The sequence below is a fragment of the Anguilla anguilla genome, chromosome 9 (genome assembly GCF_013347855.1).
Source record: "Anguilla anguilla isolate fAngAng1 chromosome 9, fAngAng1.pri, whole genome shotgun sequence".
In the NCBI taxonomy this organism is placed as follows: Eukaryota; Metazoa; Chordata; class Actinopteri; order Anguilliformes; family Anguillidae; genus Anguilla; species Anguilla anguilla.
Genome location: NC_049209.1, coordinates 51,600,444 through 51,614,030, shown reverse-complemented (window position 1 = coordinate 51,614,030; position 13,587 = coordinate 51,600,444). Strand labels below are relative to the sequence as shown.

Below are 13,587 nucleotides of genomic sequence, written 5' to 3'. Positions count from 1 at the left end.
GGCTTTATTGTGTGGACGTGTGACGTTTTATCCGAATTCCGTGTTGACGTGAGGTGAGAAAGTACAGAAGCAATGTCTTTAAGGGCTGAGAGTCTGTGGTTATCGTGGTTATTTCTTTTGGAAACCCTGAACAGTGCCAAACTCTCAAGTCTGTACAAGTATGGGGCGTGCCTTGCCAATCCGTAACTGCCATCCCAATCCAAATTTATGCAAATGAATTTGGTTTAGAGATGAATGGGCCAGGAAGGGCATCTAAGGGATTTAATAGGCTTGTCACAGATCTCTACGAAAAAAGGATAATATTAGCCTGCTGTCTTTGAGCACCTGTCTGACTGAGTATTATCAGACAGCACAGCTATCTTGGGAGTTTGAGTTTTAAATGCGCTGCTAATGAAGAGATGTTGACTCTTTTCTTTTCTAACGACTCTTGAGGACTTTGACGAAGCAGCTGCACACACACATGCCCGTGAGACCACTGTCATCCTTCAGCTCGTTAGTCTAAACATGCGTTCAATGGATGAGACAACAGCGCTGCACTTTTTATTTATTCAAATGTATTTGCTTTAGCGTCCTCAAAAAAAGCAACTCAGACAACTAGCATTTTTGTACATTTTTAATTCGTATAACTGGACATTCAGCAAAGCAATACAGGTTAATTATTCGGCTCAGTGGCATAATGGCAGTGCCTCATCTGGGATTTGAAACAGCAGATCTATTGTCACTGCCCCATTGCACCTTTAATTCAACTAATAATTAATAACGGCTCCCTGTTATTAATAACAGCCCCCTCATGGGATACTCCCATTAAGAGGGAAACTGAGAGTGTAATCCTACATTGATTAAAATATTTATTCACTTATACATTACAGTGATGTGTATCTTATTTCTTCTGTACTGCTTTTTAATGGATTCTGTGAATTCTTCTGTCTTCAGTGAGTAAATGATTGGATTTAGCATAGGCGGCAAGACCATCGCCAGAGATGTGCTGATGATCCTGACGTTATGATGAACGAAGGAGCCGATTGCTCCATAGATGATACATACAGGAAAATAATACACACCCACCAAAATCAAATGAGAGGTGCAGGTTTTCATGGCTTTGAGTCGCTCTGAAGCTGTTGCAATTTTCAACAACGCTCTGGCTATACAGATGTATGTACCTGTAATAAATATTAATGGAAGCCATAACATCATAGCAGGAAGTGTCCAACTCAACACATCACTTGGAGTGTTGTCATTGCATGCTAAACGGTATGTGGGTCCGTGATCACAGAAATAGCTGTTTATCACAGTGGATTTGCAGTATGACAGTCTGCTGATAAAACCCACAGCAATGAGAACAGACAGTGCTGCAAAACTCCATGTAATAGCTGTGATGACCAACATCGATTTATTAGTCACAATCTCATTGTACCTCAGTGGAAAGCATATAGCGACACATCTATCATAGGACATAACAGTAAGAGTGAAAGACTGCATGAAAAGAAACCAATAAACAAAAAACATGTTAGTCAAGCAGGCCTCAAAGGAGATTAACTGTGATTTAAACAGGAAGGTGTCAATCAATGGAGGAACGAGTGCCGTACTTGCACACATGTCAGACACAGCCAAATTAAACACCGCAATGTATTTCGGACTGTGAAGACAGTGGTCACTGTAAATAACAAACATGACAAAAGTGTTTCCCAGTACAGACAGAGCATAAACAAAGCACAAGAACACATAGTAGTATTTTGTGTGGGGAATACCAGAAAAACCACTTATGAAAAAGTATTCAGGACGCACAATAGTGGCATTAATAAAGAAGGTTGAATTTAGGGGGCTCATCGCAGGTTTGTTTGCTCTTTGCTTTTTCTCACCCCTTGAAAAAGCTGTCCTTAAGGACCTGAAATTTAAAAAAAAAGATTTTCTTTTATGCAGTAGGATCTCTCTGATTTTATCCCTTGGAAGATAATAAAGTAAACCATGACCTTAACCTTAACATACAGGAATAGATTTCTTAAACACTACAAAGTAAACAATATGTGGTTTGTCAAATAATTATCTATGTAAACAAGCTCAGATTTATTATCTTATGTGTCTCAAAAAAATTGAGACAGAATTGCAAGTCTTCATTCAACCAATTTATCAGAGAATGAAGAATACTATGTGAATTATTCTTTGTCATAATGAACATACTAAGCACTTTTGTGACATTGTGGAACATACAAATATTACATTATCATTCCATTCGTTTGACTTTGAAAGCAAAAGCTAGTTTTCTAGTCTAGTTTTCTAGTCTAGTAAACTCTCTCTGACATACATGCAACTCCCATGGCAATCTGTATAGACTATAATGTTTTGTATTTAAATGAAAGACAAATTGTTTCTCAGTCACGCCTGGCAGCAGCAGGTTCTATCAAAACGATGCAACAAAAATGATGAACGATGTAAAGTGCAAAGTATAAATACTGAAATATTTAATATTTTACATTGTCTTTCATTCATTTTAACAAGAAATGTTTTAGAACATTATCATGTCAAAATATGTGATGAAGATTGTTTTTGCTCTTCATTAAAATGACTCAATATGCTTTTGTTTCTTTTTTAAAACACATATTATCATTGTTTTAGAATCCATTTTCAGTGATTTTATTGCTATGCACACCTAGCTAGCTGGTGAATGCATTCACATTAGATTATATGAATAAAGAAATGCATTAAGGTACTGCAAATACTTACCAATAATTGTAGGTTAACTGTCCAGAACACAAGAGTCATCACTGCGTAGAAAAATCATGTACAAGAGTATTTTTTCATAGTCAGGAAACTAATGCATAGCAGTATGTTGCATTAGTAGGGTGTACATCTCTCGATTATGGAATGTGTTCGAAAAGCAAGGTTCATGTACTGCAGTTTTTATACTCTGTTGTGTCAAATCATTAGGGTAAAAGAACTGGCAAAGGATTATTTAAAATAAATGAACTGTGATGTAATGATAAGGCTTGATTGTGTGTGCTTTTTTGAGGGCCTTTCTTTAACCCTTTAAGGTGTGAGATCACAAATATGTGATGAGAATATTCTGAACTGAACGTGCTTTATAAATGGCAAATATGTGATGAGAATATTCTGAACTGAACGTTCTAATGCTGATGTAATAATCCGTGATGGTAACTGAAAACAATGGAGTTCTAGAACACTGGCTTAGAATTTTGAAGCAAAAAGAAGGAATATTCTCAGTGTTAAACATGCTCCATAAATGGCAAAGCCACACAAAGAAAAGAAAAAATCAGCCAATGCATTGCAGGGCCTACACCATTCACTCACACACTCTTACCTAAGGGCATTTTAGACTCTCCAATTAGCCTAACCTATTTGCCACAAAAAACAGCTGCAAATAAATAAACATTTTATTATTATTAATAATAATAATAATAATAATAATAATAACAATCATAATCATCATAATAATAACAATCATAATAATAGTAATATTTAAAATAATGATAATAATAATAATAATTATTATTATTATTAGTAGTAGTAGTAGTAGTAGTAGCAGTAGTAGTAGTAGTAGTATTTTTATCATTATTATTATTATTATACCCTGCTATCTTGAGACCTGCACGCAGGAAGGCCCCAGTGGCTGGGATTCAAACTGGGGACAGTCCTTTGAGTTGTTATCATTGCTCTTCACAACTTGTACTTTTGTATTCTACTTTTAAATTATTGTCACACTTCAATTTGAAATAGCAGTGAAAACATTTATTTGCCACATGTAAAACAAAAAAGCTGTAATAAAGGAAGGACAAATGCTGACTTCCAGGAGCTGGGGATCAAACCACTGGTAAGACTAAGATTAAAAATGGAGACAATGGGTCTCGCAATCAGATCTGCTGCTGTTTTTAAAAAATAAGGCTCAATTTGGTCAGGACCAGCAGACTTTTTACAATCAAGACTTGATAAAGCTTCATAAACTTGAGTGGGAGAAATAGGGGAAAAATGTAAACTATTTCCTGGGCAACTTAGGGGGGTGGCTACACTGTCTTTACCATCTACAGGGAGATTTGAGAGAGTGGCTAAGCCTGCATTGATAAAATGCTTATTAAACGCATCTGCTATGTTATGCGTACCCTTTATTTCATTTTGATTTACCTTTAAAAGATCAGGAAGAGTAGAGGGTGTCATAGAACCCGATGAGGATTTAATCAACTTCCAAAATGTACTCGGATCATTAAGGTTTTCATTTATTAAATGAAGGTAGTAATCACTTTCTGTATTTTTTATCAATTCTGTGCATTTGTTTCTTAATGCCCTTTACTGAATCCAGTCACCGGCATCATTACTTCTTTTAGCCTTGGCCCAGGCCTTATCTTACACCATAAAAGGTTAATACAAATAGTCCACATCGCTGATATTGCTTTTAATAGCGAATGGGTTTAAGAACGCACTGTATGATACAGCATTCACAGAGTAAGTGAACCCAAGGAAGATGCCCACAGTTCAAAGTAAAGTGAGAGAAAGGCGATATAAAAAGGCATGTTTTCAGTATTCAGCAAAGATAGACACAGTAAAATTTCTTCAGTAAATAAAATTCTGCATTTCTATCTAACACTGTATTCCCATTCATTTGATTCAATTTGCCAATTGCTCTTACAGTTCATAGTTAACTGGAGTGTGTGGAAAAATGAACATGCTTAAAAGTACCAGTCAGCCAATTGTGATTGAAAAATGCATTCATTTATTCATTACAATGATTTGTATCTTCCTTCTTCTGTACTGCTTTTTAATGGATTCTGTGAATTCTTCCGTCTTCAGCGAGTAAATGATCGGATTAAGCATAGGCGGCAAGACCATCGCCAGAGATGTGTTGATAATCCTGACGTTATGGTGAACGAAGGAGCCGATTGCTCCATAGATGATACATACAGGAAAATAATACACACCCACCAAGATCAAATGTGCGGTGCAGGTTTTCATGGCTTTGAGTCGCTCTGAAGCTGTTGCAATTTTCAATAACGCACGGGCTATACAGATGTATGTACCTGTAATAAACAGTAATGGAAGCCATAACATCAGAGCAGGAAGTGTCCAACTCAACACATCACTTGGAGTGTTGTCATTGCATGCTAAACGGTATGTGGGTCCGTGATCACAGAAATAGCTGTTTATCACAGTGGATTTGCAGAATGACAGTGTGTTAACAAAAAGTACTAGTGTGAGAACGGCCAGTCCTGCAATAATCCAAAATATGATTGTGATCACCAGCATTGATTTATTTGTCACAATCTCATTGTATCTTAGTGGAAAGCATATAGCAACACATCTATCATAGGACATAACAGTAAGAGTGAAAGATTGCATGAAGAGAAACCAAAAAACAAAAAACATATTACTCAAGCAGGCCTCGTAGGAGATTAACTGTGATTTAAACAGAAAGGTGTCAATCAACGGAGGAACGAGTGCCGTACTTGCACACAAGTCAGACACAGCCAAATTAAACACTGCAATGTATTTCGGACTGTGAAGACAGTGGTCACTGTAAATCACAAACATGACAAAAGTGTTTCCCAGTACAGACACAGCATAAACAAGGCACAAGAACACATAGTAGTATTTTGTGTGGGGAATACCAGATAAACCAGTTATGAAAAAGTACTCAGGATGCACAATAGTGGCATTAAAAAAGGTTGAATTTAGGGGGCTCATTGCAGGTTTGTTTGCTCTTTGCTTTTTCTCACACTTTGAAAAAGCTGTCCTTTAGGACCTGAAATTAAAGAAAAAATGGGTTTAGTGAGATATCCTGATTTTCTTTTATGCAGTAGGATCTCTCTCATTCAAGACAGTTTTCTCCCTTGGAAGACAATAAAGTACACACTAACCTTAACTTTAACCTTAACCTGCAGGAATAGATTTCTTAAACAAAGTAAACAATATGTGGTTTGTCAAATAATTATCTACATAAACGAGCTCAGATTTATTATCTGGTGTGTCTCAAAAAAATTGAGACAGAATTGCAAGTCTTCATTCATCCCAGTGATCAGTGAATGAAGAACATTCTTTGAATTATTCTTTGTCATAATGAACATACTAAACACTTTTGTGACATCGTGGATCATACAAATATTACATTCTCATTCCATTTTTTGTCTTTGAAAGCAAGAGCTAGTTTTATAGTTAAATCTCTCCCATACATGCAACTCCCATGGCAATCTGTATAGACTATAATGTTTTGTATTTAAATGAAAGACAAATTGTTTCTCAGTTACGCCTGGCTGTAGCAGGTTCTATCAAAACGATGCAATAAAAATGATTAATAATGAAAAGTGCAAAGGATAAGTATTGAAATATTTAATATTTTACATTTGTTTTAGAATCCATTCTCAAAGTGACGTTATTGCTATGCACATCAAGCTAGCTGTTGAATGGCATCACATTTATTATTAGATTATATGAATAAAGAAATATATTAAGGTACTGCTAATACTTACCAATAATTGTAGACTAACTGTCCAGACCACAAGTGTCGTCACTAAATGGAAAAATCATGTACAAGAATATTTTTCCATAGCCAGGAAACTAATGCATAGCAGTATGTTGCATTAGTAGGGTGTACATCTCTCGATTATGGAATGTGTTCGAAAAGCAAGGTTCATGTACTGCAGTTTTTATACTCTGTTGTGTCAAATCATTAGGGTAAAAGAACTGGCAAAGGATTATTTAAAATAAATGAACTGTGATGCAATGATAAGGCTTGATTGTGTGTGCTTTTTTGAGGGCCTTTCTTTAACCCTTTAAGGTGTGAGATCACAAATATGTGATGAGAATATTCTGAACTGAACGTTCTAATGCTGATGTAATAATCCGTGATGGTAACTGAAAACAATGGAGTTCTAGAACACTGGCTTAGAATTTTGAAGCAAAAAAAAGGAATATTCTCAGGGTCTAACATGCTCCATGAATGGCAAAGCCACACAAAGAAAAGAGAAAATCTGCCAAGGCAAGCAACATACAGGTGATCACCTTGCCTTCCCACAAAATTTTTTAATTATTATTATTATTATTATTATTATTATTATTATTGATATTATTATTAGTAGTAGTATTAGTAGTAGTAGTATTTTATTATTAGTAGTAGTACTAGTAGTAGTAGTAGTAGTAGTAGTATTTTATTTATTTATTTATTTATTTATTTTTTATTATTATTATACCCTGCTATCTTGTGAACATTGGAATAATAAGAAGCAATAGCTGACATCATGTGCTTTGGAGGGGAACACCTGCTTGCTTGCCCCATTCTAAATCAGAGACAGAGGTTTCAATGATCAGTGCAGAGTAGGTGTTCCAAACTGCAGGTGAAATGGAATAAAAGGTACAATAAAATAAAAAATCTCATATTTTAACTCTGCAAGACTGCTCATCAATGCTTCTCAATGTTCAGAACAATCTGAGGGTCAGACATGTAACTCATCCTGAGATTTCGGCCTTCGATTTTATTGTACACTTTAATTTTACCATTTCGCAGCAACGTTGGCTCATATATGATTGGTTGCCTGGTGGGCCAATCAGGACGCAACAAGAGATACACAGACTTCTTTTGTCTACTTGTTTAGGGGTTAATTATATCATTTCCCATAGGCCAAGCAGAATTTGACTACAGATGACAATCAGTGTGTGACAACAGGAACACCTGGCACCTGTTACACCGATTTCCACCAAACCACACCCTGGCAGTACTGAGCTCCATCTCCTGTTTGTCCCTGTTGTTTGTAATTAGGTAGTAACGTATCTTAGCCTCTGACTTGTAATATGTAAACTACAGTTCCCAGCCTGCACTGGTGGTGGGTGCCTTTCTTGGCTGAGCTATTCAGGAACTCTGAAATTGATGGCCTTTTAGTCCTGTGGGCACAATAAAAAGTATGACCACATATATTATCACAGACTAGCCAGATAGCCATCTCTCATGTTCCTTCTATGATTGATTTTCCTTAAAGTCTTACTACAAATATTGTTGATTGCTTTTAACAGCAAATGGCTTTAAGGACGCACTGTAAGATGTAGAATTTGTATAGTTACTAATCCTATGGTGGATGATGACAGTTAATCTCAATAGAGCCAAAGGAACTAAAAAAACAGGCATGTTTTCAGTCTGCAGTAACGATGGACACACATTGAAATTTCCAATGTGTTAATTAAACTCTCACTATCTTTCACTGTATTTCCATTCATTGGACGTTATTTGCCAATTGCTCTTACAGTTCACAGTTAATTGGAGCATATGGAAAAATGAACATGCTAAAACATACCAGTCAGTAATTTGTGATTAAAACATTTATTCATTTATTCATTACAGTGATGTGTATTTTATGTCTTCTGTACTGTTTTTTAATGGATTCTGTGAATTCTTCAGTCTTCAGTGAGTAAATGATTGGATTAAGCATAGGCGGCAAGACCATCGCCAAAGATGCGTTGATGATCCTGACGTTATGGTGAACGATGGAGCCGATTGCTCCATAGATGATACATATAGGAAAATAATACACACCCACCAAGATCAAATGAGAGGTGCAGGTTTTCATGGCTTTGAGTCGTTCTGAGGCTGTTGAAATTTTCAATAACGCACGGGCTATACAAATGTATGTCCCCGTTATAAACAGTAATGGAAGCCAAAAAATCACAATAGGCTGAATCCCGCCCATCATATAACTTGGAGTGTAGTCATTGCATGCTAATCGAAACGTGGGTCCATGATCACAGAAATAGCTGTTTATCACAATGGATTTGCAGAATGATAGTCTGTTAATAAAAAGTACAGGTATGAGAATGGCCAATCCTGCAATAATCCATAATATGGTCGTGATCACCAGCATTGACTTGGTTGTAATAATTTCATTGTATCTCAGTGGAAAGCATATAGCAACACATCTATCATAGGACAGAACAGTGAGACTGAAAGACTGCATGAAGAGAAACCAAAAAACAAAAAACATATTACTCAAGCAGGCCTCAAAGGAGATTAACTGTGATTTAAACAGGAAGGTGTCAATCAATGGAGGAACAAGTGCAGTGCTTACACACAAGTCAGACACAGCCAAATTAAACACTGCAATGTATTTCGGACTGTGAAGACAGTGGTCAGCGTAAATCACAAACATGACAAAAGTGTTTCCTAGTACAGACAAAATGTAAATAAAGCACAAGAACACATAGTAGTATTTTGTGTGGGGAATATCGGAAAATCCACTGATGAAAAAGAATGCAGGATGCACAATAGTGGCATTTAAAAATGTTGAATTTAAGGGGCTCATCACAGGTTTATTTGCTCTTCGCTGTCTCTCATTTTTCACAGAACAGCCCCTTAGGACCTGAAAATTAAGAAAAATAGACTAACCTGCAGAAATGAATTCCTCAAACACTACAAAGTTAACAAATGTGTGGTTTGTCAAATACCTAGCAACATACAAGCTCAAAATGTATTATCTTGTGTGTCTCAAATGACAAAATCAAGAGACAGAATTCCAAAGCTTAATTCAACCTATTTATCAATGACTGCAGAACATTCTGAGAATTCTTCTTTGTCATACTTTCAGTGAACACCTTTGTGACATCATAGAACACATACAAATATTACATTCTCATTCCACCCTTTTGTCTTTGAAAGCAAGGGCTAGATTTACAGTTAAAGTTCTCACCCATCATCATCTGTATAGACTATAATGTTTTATATGTGAATGAAAGACAAATTGTTATATCAGTTATGCCAGGCAGTAGTAGCTTCTATCAGAACGCTGCAACAAAAATGATCAACAATTTATAGTGAAAAGGATATGTATAAAAATTCCTGATATTTTACGTTTGTCTTTTCGGAATTTTAAAAAGGAAAAGTTTGGAACAATATCGTATCAAAACATTCAATGGAATTTGTTTTTGCTCCTCATTAAAATTCTTCAATATTCTTTTGTTAAATTTTTTAAATGCATAGTAAAATAGGTTTAGAGTCCATTTTGAAAGTGATTTTATTGCTATGCACATCAAGCTAGCTGGTGAATGGCATCACATTAGATTATATGAATAAAAAATACATTAAAGTACTGCTAATACTTACCAATAATTGTAGACTAACTGTCCAGAACACAAATGTTGGCATTAAATGGAAAAATCATGTATAAGAATCTTTTTCTATAGTCAGGAAACTAATGCATAACAGTATGTTGCATTAGTAGATGTACATCTCTCGTCTTGATTATAGAATGTGTTCGATAAACAAGGTTCATTTGCTGTAGTTTTTATACTCTGTAGTGTCAACTCATAAGGGGAATAGAACTGGCAAAGGATTGTTTAAAATGAATGAATGATGATGCAATGATAATGATAACCGTTGGTTGTGTGTACTTTTAATGCAAGCCTTTTGTGAACCCTTTAGGGGGTGAGGTCATAAATATGTAATTAGAATGTTCTGAACTGAACATTCTAATGCTGGTGTAACAATCACTGCTGGTAATTGAAAGCAATGGAGTTCTAGAACACTGATTTACAGTAGAATTTTTAGAAGAAAAAAAAACATTAGAGAAAAGGAATATTCTAAGGGTTAAACATCCTCTACATTTACAGGATGTATACAAGAACTAGTGCATTTTGGGAAATTAACCCGTAAACCCAGTTTAAACATATCCTTTCTGGGGTTTCATTTTTGATCCGCTGTTCAAAACATTTATTTAAATGATGTCTTCTTCCATGAGGCAATTTTTGTTATTTGACACATTAACGTGACACAAAGTTTGAATGACCACTTTCTCCTCAGACGGTAGGATGAAAAAACAACAGAGCCAAGCAGCATTAAATAACTCAGCAAACATGGGCGGCAATGAATTGGAATAGGACTTGTTTAATTTGTGTGACCTAAGATAGCTGATATTGTTTGTTGTAAGATGGCCTCATTCTTCTATTGTCAGCACTTTTAACAGTAGGCCAAAATTTAGCCGGTTTTATTTAATGACTTAGAGATAGTGCTTTGTATGAATAATAACCTGCCATTTTTGTACGTTGAAAACACGTTTTGTTGAGATATCATTTATTTTTTGTATTGAGTTTGTTATGAGTAACTTGCAATAATAATGCATATACATTTATGAATAATAAGGCAATTAAATCTAGCTCAATTGGAGGTAAAAGAACACATAGGCATGGATTGACCAATTTTTTCCTTACCATGAATTTAATATGAATAAAAGTGTTTGTCATATTTAAAATGGACACTGTAAGCATTATGGATTAGTTATTGCATAGGTGATAGACATACAAAATTGTTTGTATGTCAGAAGATGATCTATAGGCCTGGATAAAAATGAGCATACTAAAACATGCCAGTCAGTCATTTGTCATTAAACATTTATTTAATTATTCATTACAGTGATGTGTATCTTCTTTCTTCTGTACTGCTTTTTAATGGATTCTGTGAATTCTTCTGTCTTCAGTGAGTAAATGATTGGATTTAACATTGGTGGCAAGACCATCGCCAGAGATGTGTTGACAATCCTGATGTTATGGTTAACGATGGAGCCTATTGCTCCATGGATGATACAGATAGGAATATAATACACACCCACTAAGATCAAATGAGAGGTGCAGGTTTTCATGGCTTTAAGTCGCTCTGAAGCTGATGCAATTTTCAATAACGCACGGGCTATACAAATGTACGTCCCAATTATAAACAGTAATGGAAGCCAAAAAATTGAAACAGGATGTGACCAACTCATCACAAAACTCGGAGTGTTGTCATTGCATGCTAAACGGAACATGGGTCCATGATCACAGAAAAAGCTTTTTATTACAATGGATTTGCAGAATGACAGTCTGTTGATAAAAACTATAAGTATGAGATCGGCCAGTCCTGCAATAATCCATAATATGGTTGTGATTACCAACATTGATTTATTTGTCACAATCTCATTGTATCTCAGTGGAAAGCATATAGCAACACATCTATCATAAGACATAACAGTGAGAGTGAATGACTGCATAAAGAGAAACCAAAAAACAAAAAACAAATGAGTCAAGCAGGCCTCATAAGAGATTAACTGTGATTTAAACAGGAAGGTGTCAATCAATGGAGGAACAAGTGCAGTGCTCACACACAAGTCAGACACAGCCAAATTAAACACTGCAATGTATTTCGGACTGTGAAGACAGTGATCAGCGTAAATCACAAACATGACAAAAGTGTTTCCTAGTTCAGACAAAATGTAAATAAAGCACAAGAACACATAGTAGTATTTTGTGTGGGGAATATCGGAAAATCCACTGATGAAAAAGAACTCAGGACGCACAATAGTGGTGTTTAAAGAGGTTGAGTTTAAGGAGCTCATTGCAGGTTTGTTTGCTCTTCGCTGTCTCTCACTTTTCACAGAACAGCCCCTTAGGACCTGAAAATAAAGAACAATAGGCTAACCTGCAGAAATGAAATTCTCAAACACTATAAAGTTAACAAATGTGTGTTTTGTCAAATGCATAGTTACATATACTGTTCTGTTCAAGCTCAGATTTATTATCTAGTGTGTCTCATACAAAACAGTCGAAAGACAGAATCTCAAGAGTTAATTTAACCCATTAATCACTGACAGAAGAACATTCTGTGAATTCTTCTTCTGTAATACTTTCAACAAACACTTCTGTGACATCATAAAACACATACAAATATTACATGCTCATTCAGTCTTTTTTCTTTGAAAGCAAGATTTACAATTAAAGTTTTCACCCATGACCATCAGCATAGACTAAAATGTTTTGTATTTAAATAAAAGACAAATTGTTTTTCAGATATGCCTTGCAGTAGTAGCTTCTATCAGAACGATGCAACAAAAATGATCAACAATGTATTGGATATATGTAGAAATATTTGATATTTTACGTTTGTTGCTCAGGAATTTTAAATAGGAAAGGTTTGGAACAATATAATATCAAATATTACATTCTCATTTTTTGATCTTTGAAAGCAAGAGCTAGTTTCACAGTTAAATTTTGTCTCCCATACATACAACTTCAATGGCAATATTTATGGATTGTAATGTTTTGTATTCTTATGAAAGAAAGTTACACCTGAAAAATATATCTTTTTGATAGAACAGATTCTATTAAAAGATGTGTTAAACAATTATTATCAATTTATAGTGCAAAGCATATTTTTAACAAGGAAATTTTTTAACATTGAACATTATCATGTCAAAATATTCAATGAAATGTTTTTGCTCAAAATTGAAATTCTTCAATATGCTTTTTTTACTTAAAAAATGCATACTATAATTGTTTTACAATCCATATTCAAAGCGATTTTATTGCTATGTACATCAAGCTAGATGGTGAATGGCATCACATTAGTTTATATGAATAAAGAAATACATTAAGGTACTGCTAATACTTACCAAAAATTGTCGACTAACTGTCCAGGCCACAAACGTTATCAGTAAATGGAAAAATCATGTACAAGAATATTTTTCTAAAGTCAGGAAACTAATGCATAACAGTATGTTGCATTAGTAGATGTAAATCTCTTGACTTGATTGTGGAATGTGTATGAACAGCAAGGTTCTTATGCTGTAGTTTTTATACTCT

General features: G+C 35.0%; 4 protein-coding genes across 4 annotated transcripts; all 4 read right to left on the bottom strand.

The window, feature by feature from the left end:
- Positions 1 to 613: 613 nt before the first annotated feature.
- Positions 614 to 2,848, bottom strand: LOC118236687 (olfactory receptor 51A7-like). Its single transcript, XM_035435251.1, has 2 exons — positions 2,722 to 2,848; positions 614 to 1,885 (listed from the first exon to the last, which is right to left on the bottom strand). Exon 2 carries the CDS (start codon positions 1,825 to 1,827, stop codon positions 853 to 855), a length of 975 nt encoding a protein of 324 aa, XP_035291142.1. The 5' UTR covers positions 1,828 to 1,885; positions 2,722 to 2,848; the 3' UTR covers positions 614 to 852.
- Positions 2,849 to 4,666: 1,818 nt separating this feature from the next.
- On the bottom strand, positions 4,667 to 6,599 carry LOC118236689 (olfactory receptor 1-like). The gene is made up of 2 exons (XM_035435254.1): positions 6,471 to 6,599; positions 4,667 to 5,746 (listed from the first exon to the last, which is right to left on the bottom strand). Exon 2 carries the CDS (start codon positions 5,686 to 5,688, stop codon positions 4,717 to 4,719), a length of 972 nt encoding a protein of 323 aa, XP_035291145.1. The 5' UTR covers positions 5,689 to 5,746; positions 6,471 to 6,599; the 3' UTR covers positions 4,667 to 4,716.
- A 1,716-nt stretch (positions 6,600 to 8,315) lies between these two features.
- LOC118236683 (olfactory receptor 2AT4-like) lies at positions 8,316 to 10,222 on the bottom strand. The gene is made up of 2 exons (XM_035435247.1): positions 10,085 to 10,222; positions 8,316 to 9,344 (listed from the first exon to the last, which is right to left on the bottom strand). The coding sequence occupies exons 1-2, from the start codon at positions 10,124 to 10,126 to the stop codon at positions 8,316 to 8,318; spliced, it is 1,071 nt and encodes a 356-aa protein (XP_035291138.1). The 5' UTR covers positions 10,127 to 10,222.
- A 1,124-nt stretch (positions 10,223 to 11,346) lies between these two features.
- LOC118236690 (olfactory receptor 51F2-like) lies at positions 11,347 to 13,530 on the bottom strand. Its single transcript, XM_035435255.1, has 2 exons — positions 13,398 to 13,530; positions 11,347 to 12,401 (listed from the first exon to the last, which is right to left on the bottom strand). Exon 2 carries the CDS (start codon positions 12,342 to 12,344, stop codon positions 11,373 to 11,375), a length of 972 nt encoding a protein of 323 aa, XP_035291146.1. The 5' UTR covers positions 12,345 to 12,401; positions 13,398 to 13,530; the 3' UTR covers positions 11,347 to 11,372.
- Between the last annotated feature and the right edge of the window lie 57 nt (positions 13,531 to 13,587).

Coding starts and splice junctions, on each gene's coding strand:
- LOC118236687 (XM_035435251.1), bottom strand. CDS start 1,827: ATGAGCCCCCTAAATTCAACCTTCTTTATTAATGCCACTATTGTGCGT.
- LOC118236689 (XM_035435254.1), bottom strand. CDS start 5,688: ATGAGCCCCCTAAATTCAACCTTTTTTAATGCCACTATTGTGCATCCT.
- LOC118236683 (XM_035435247.1), bottom strand. CDS start 10,126: ATGCCAACATTTGTGTTCTGGACAGTTAGTCTACAATTATTG. Junction 9,345..10,084: donor CAGTTAGTCTACAATTATTG/GTAAGTATTAGC, acceptor CTTAATTTTCAG/GTCCTAAGGGGCTGTTCTGT.
- LOC118236690 (XM_035435255.1), bottom strand. CDS start 12,344: ATGAGCTCCTTAAACTCAACCTCTTTAAACACCACTATTGTGCGTCCT.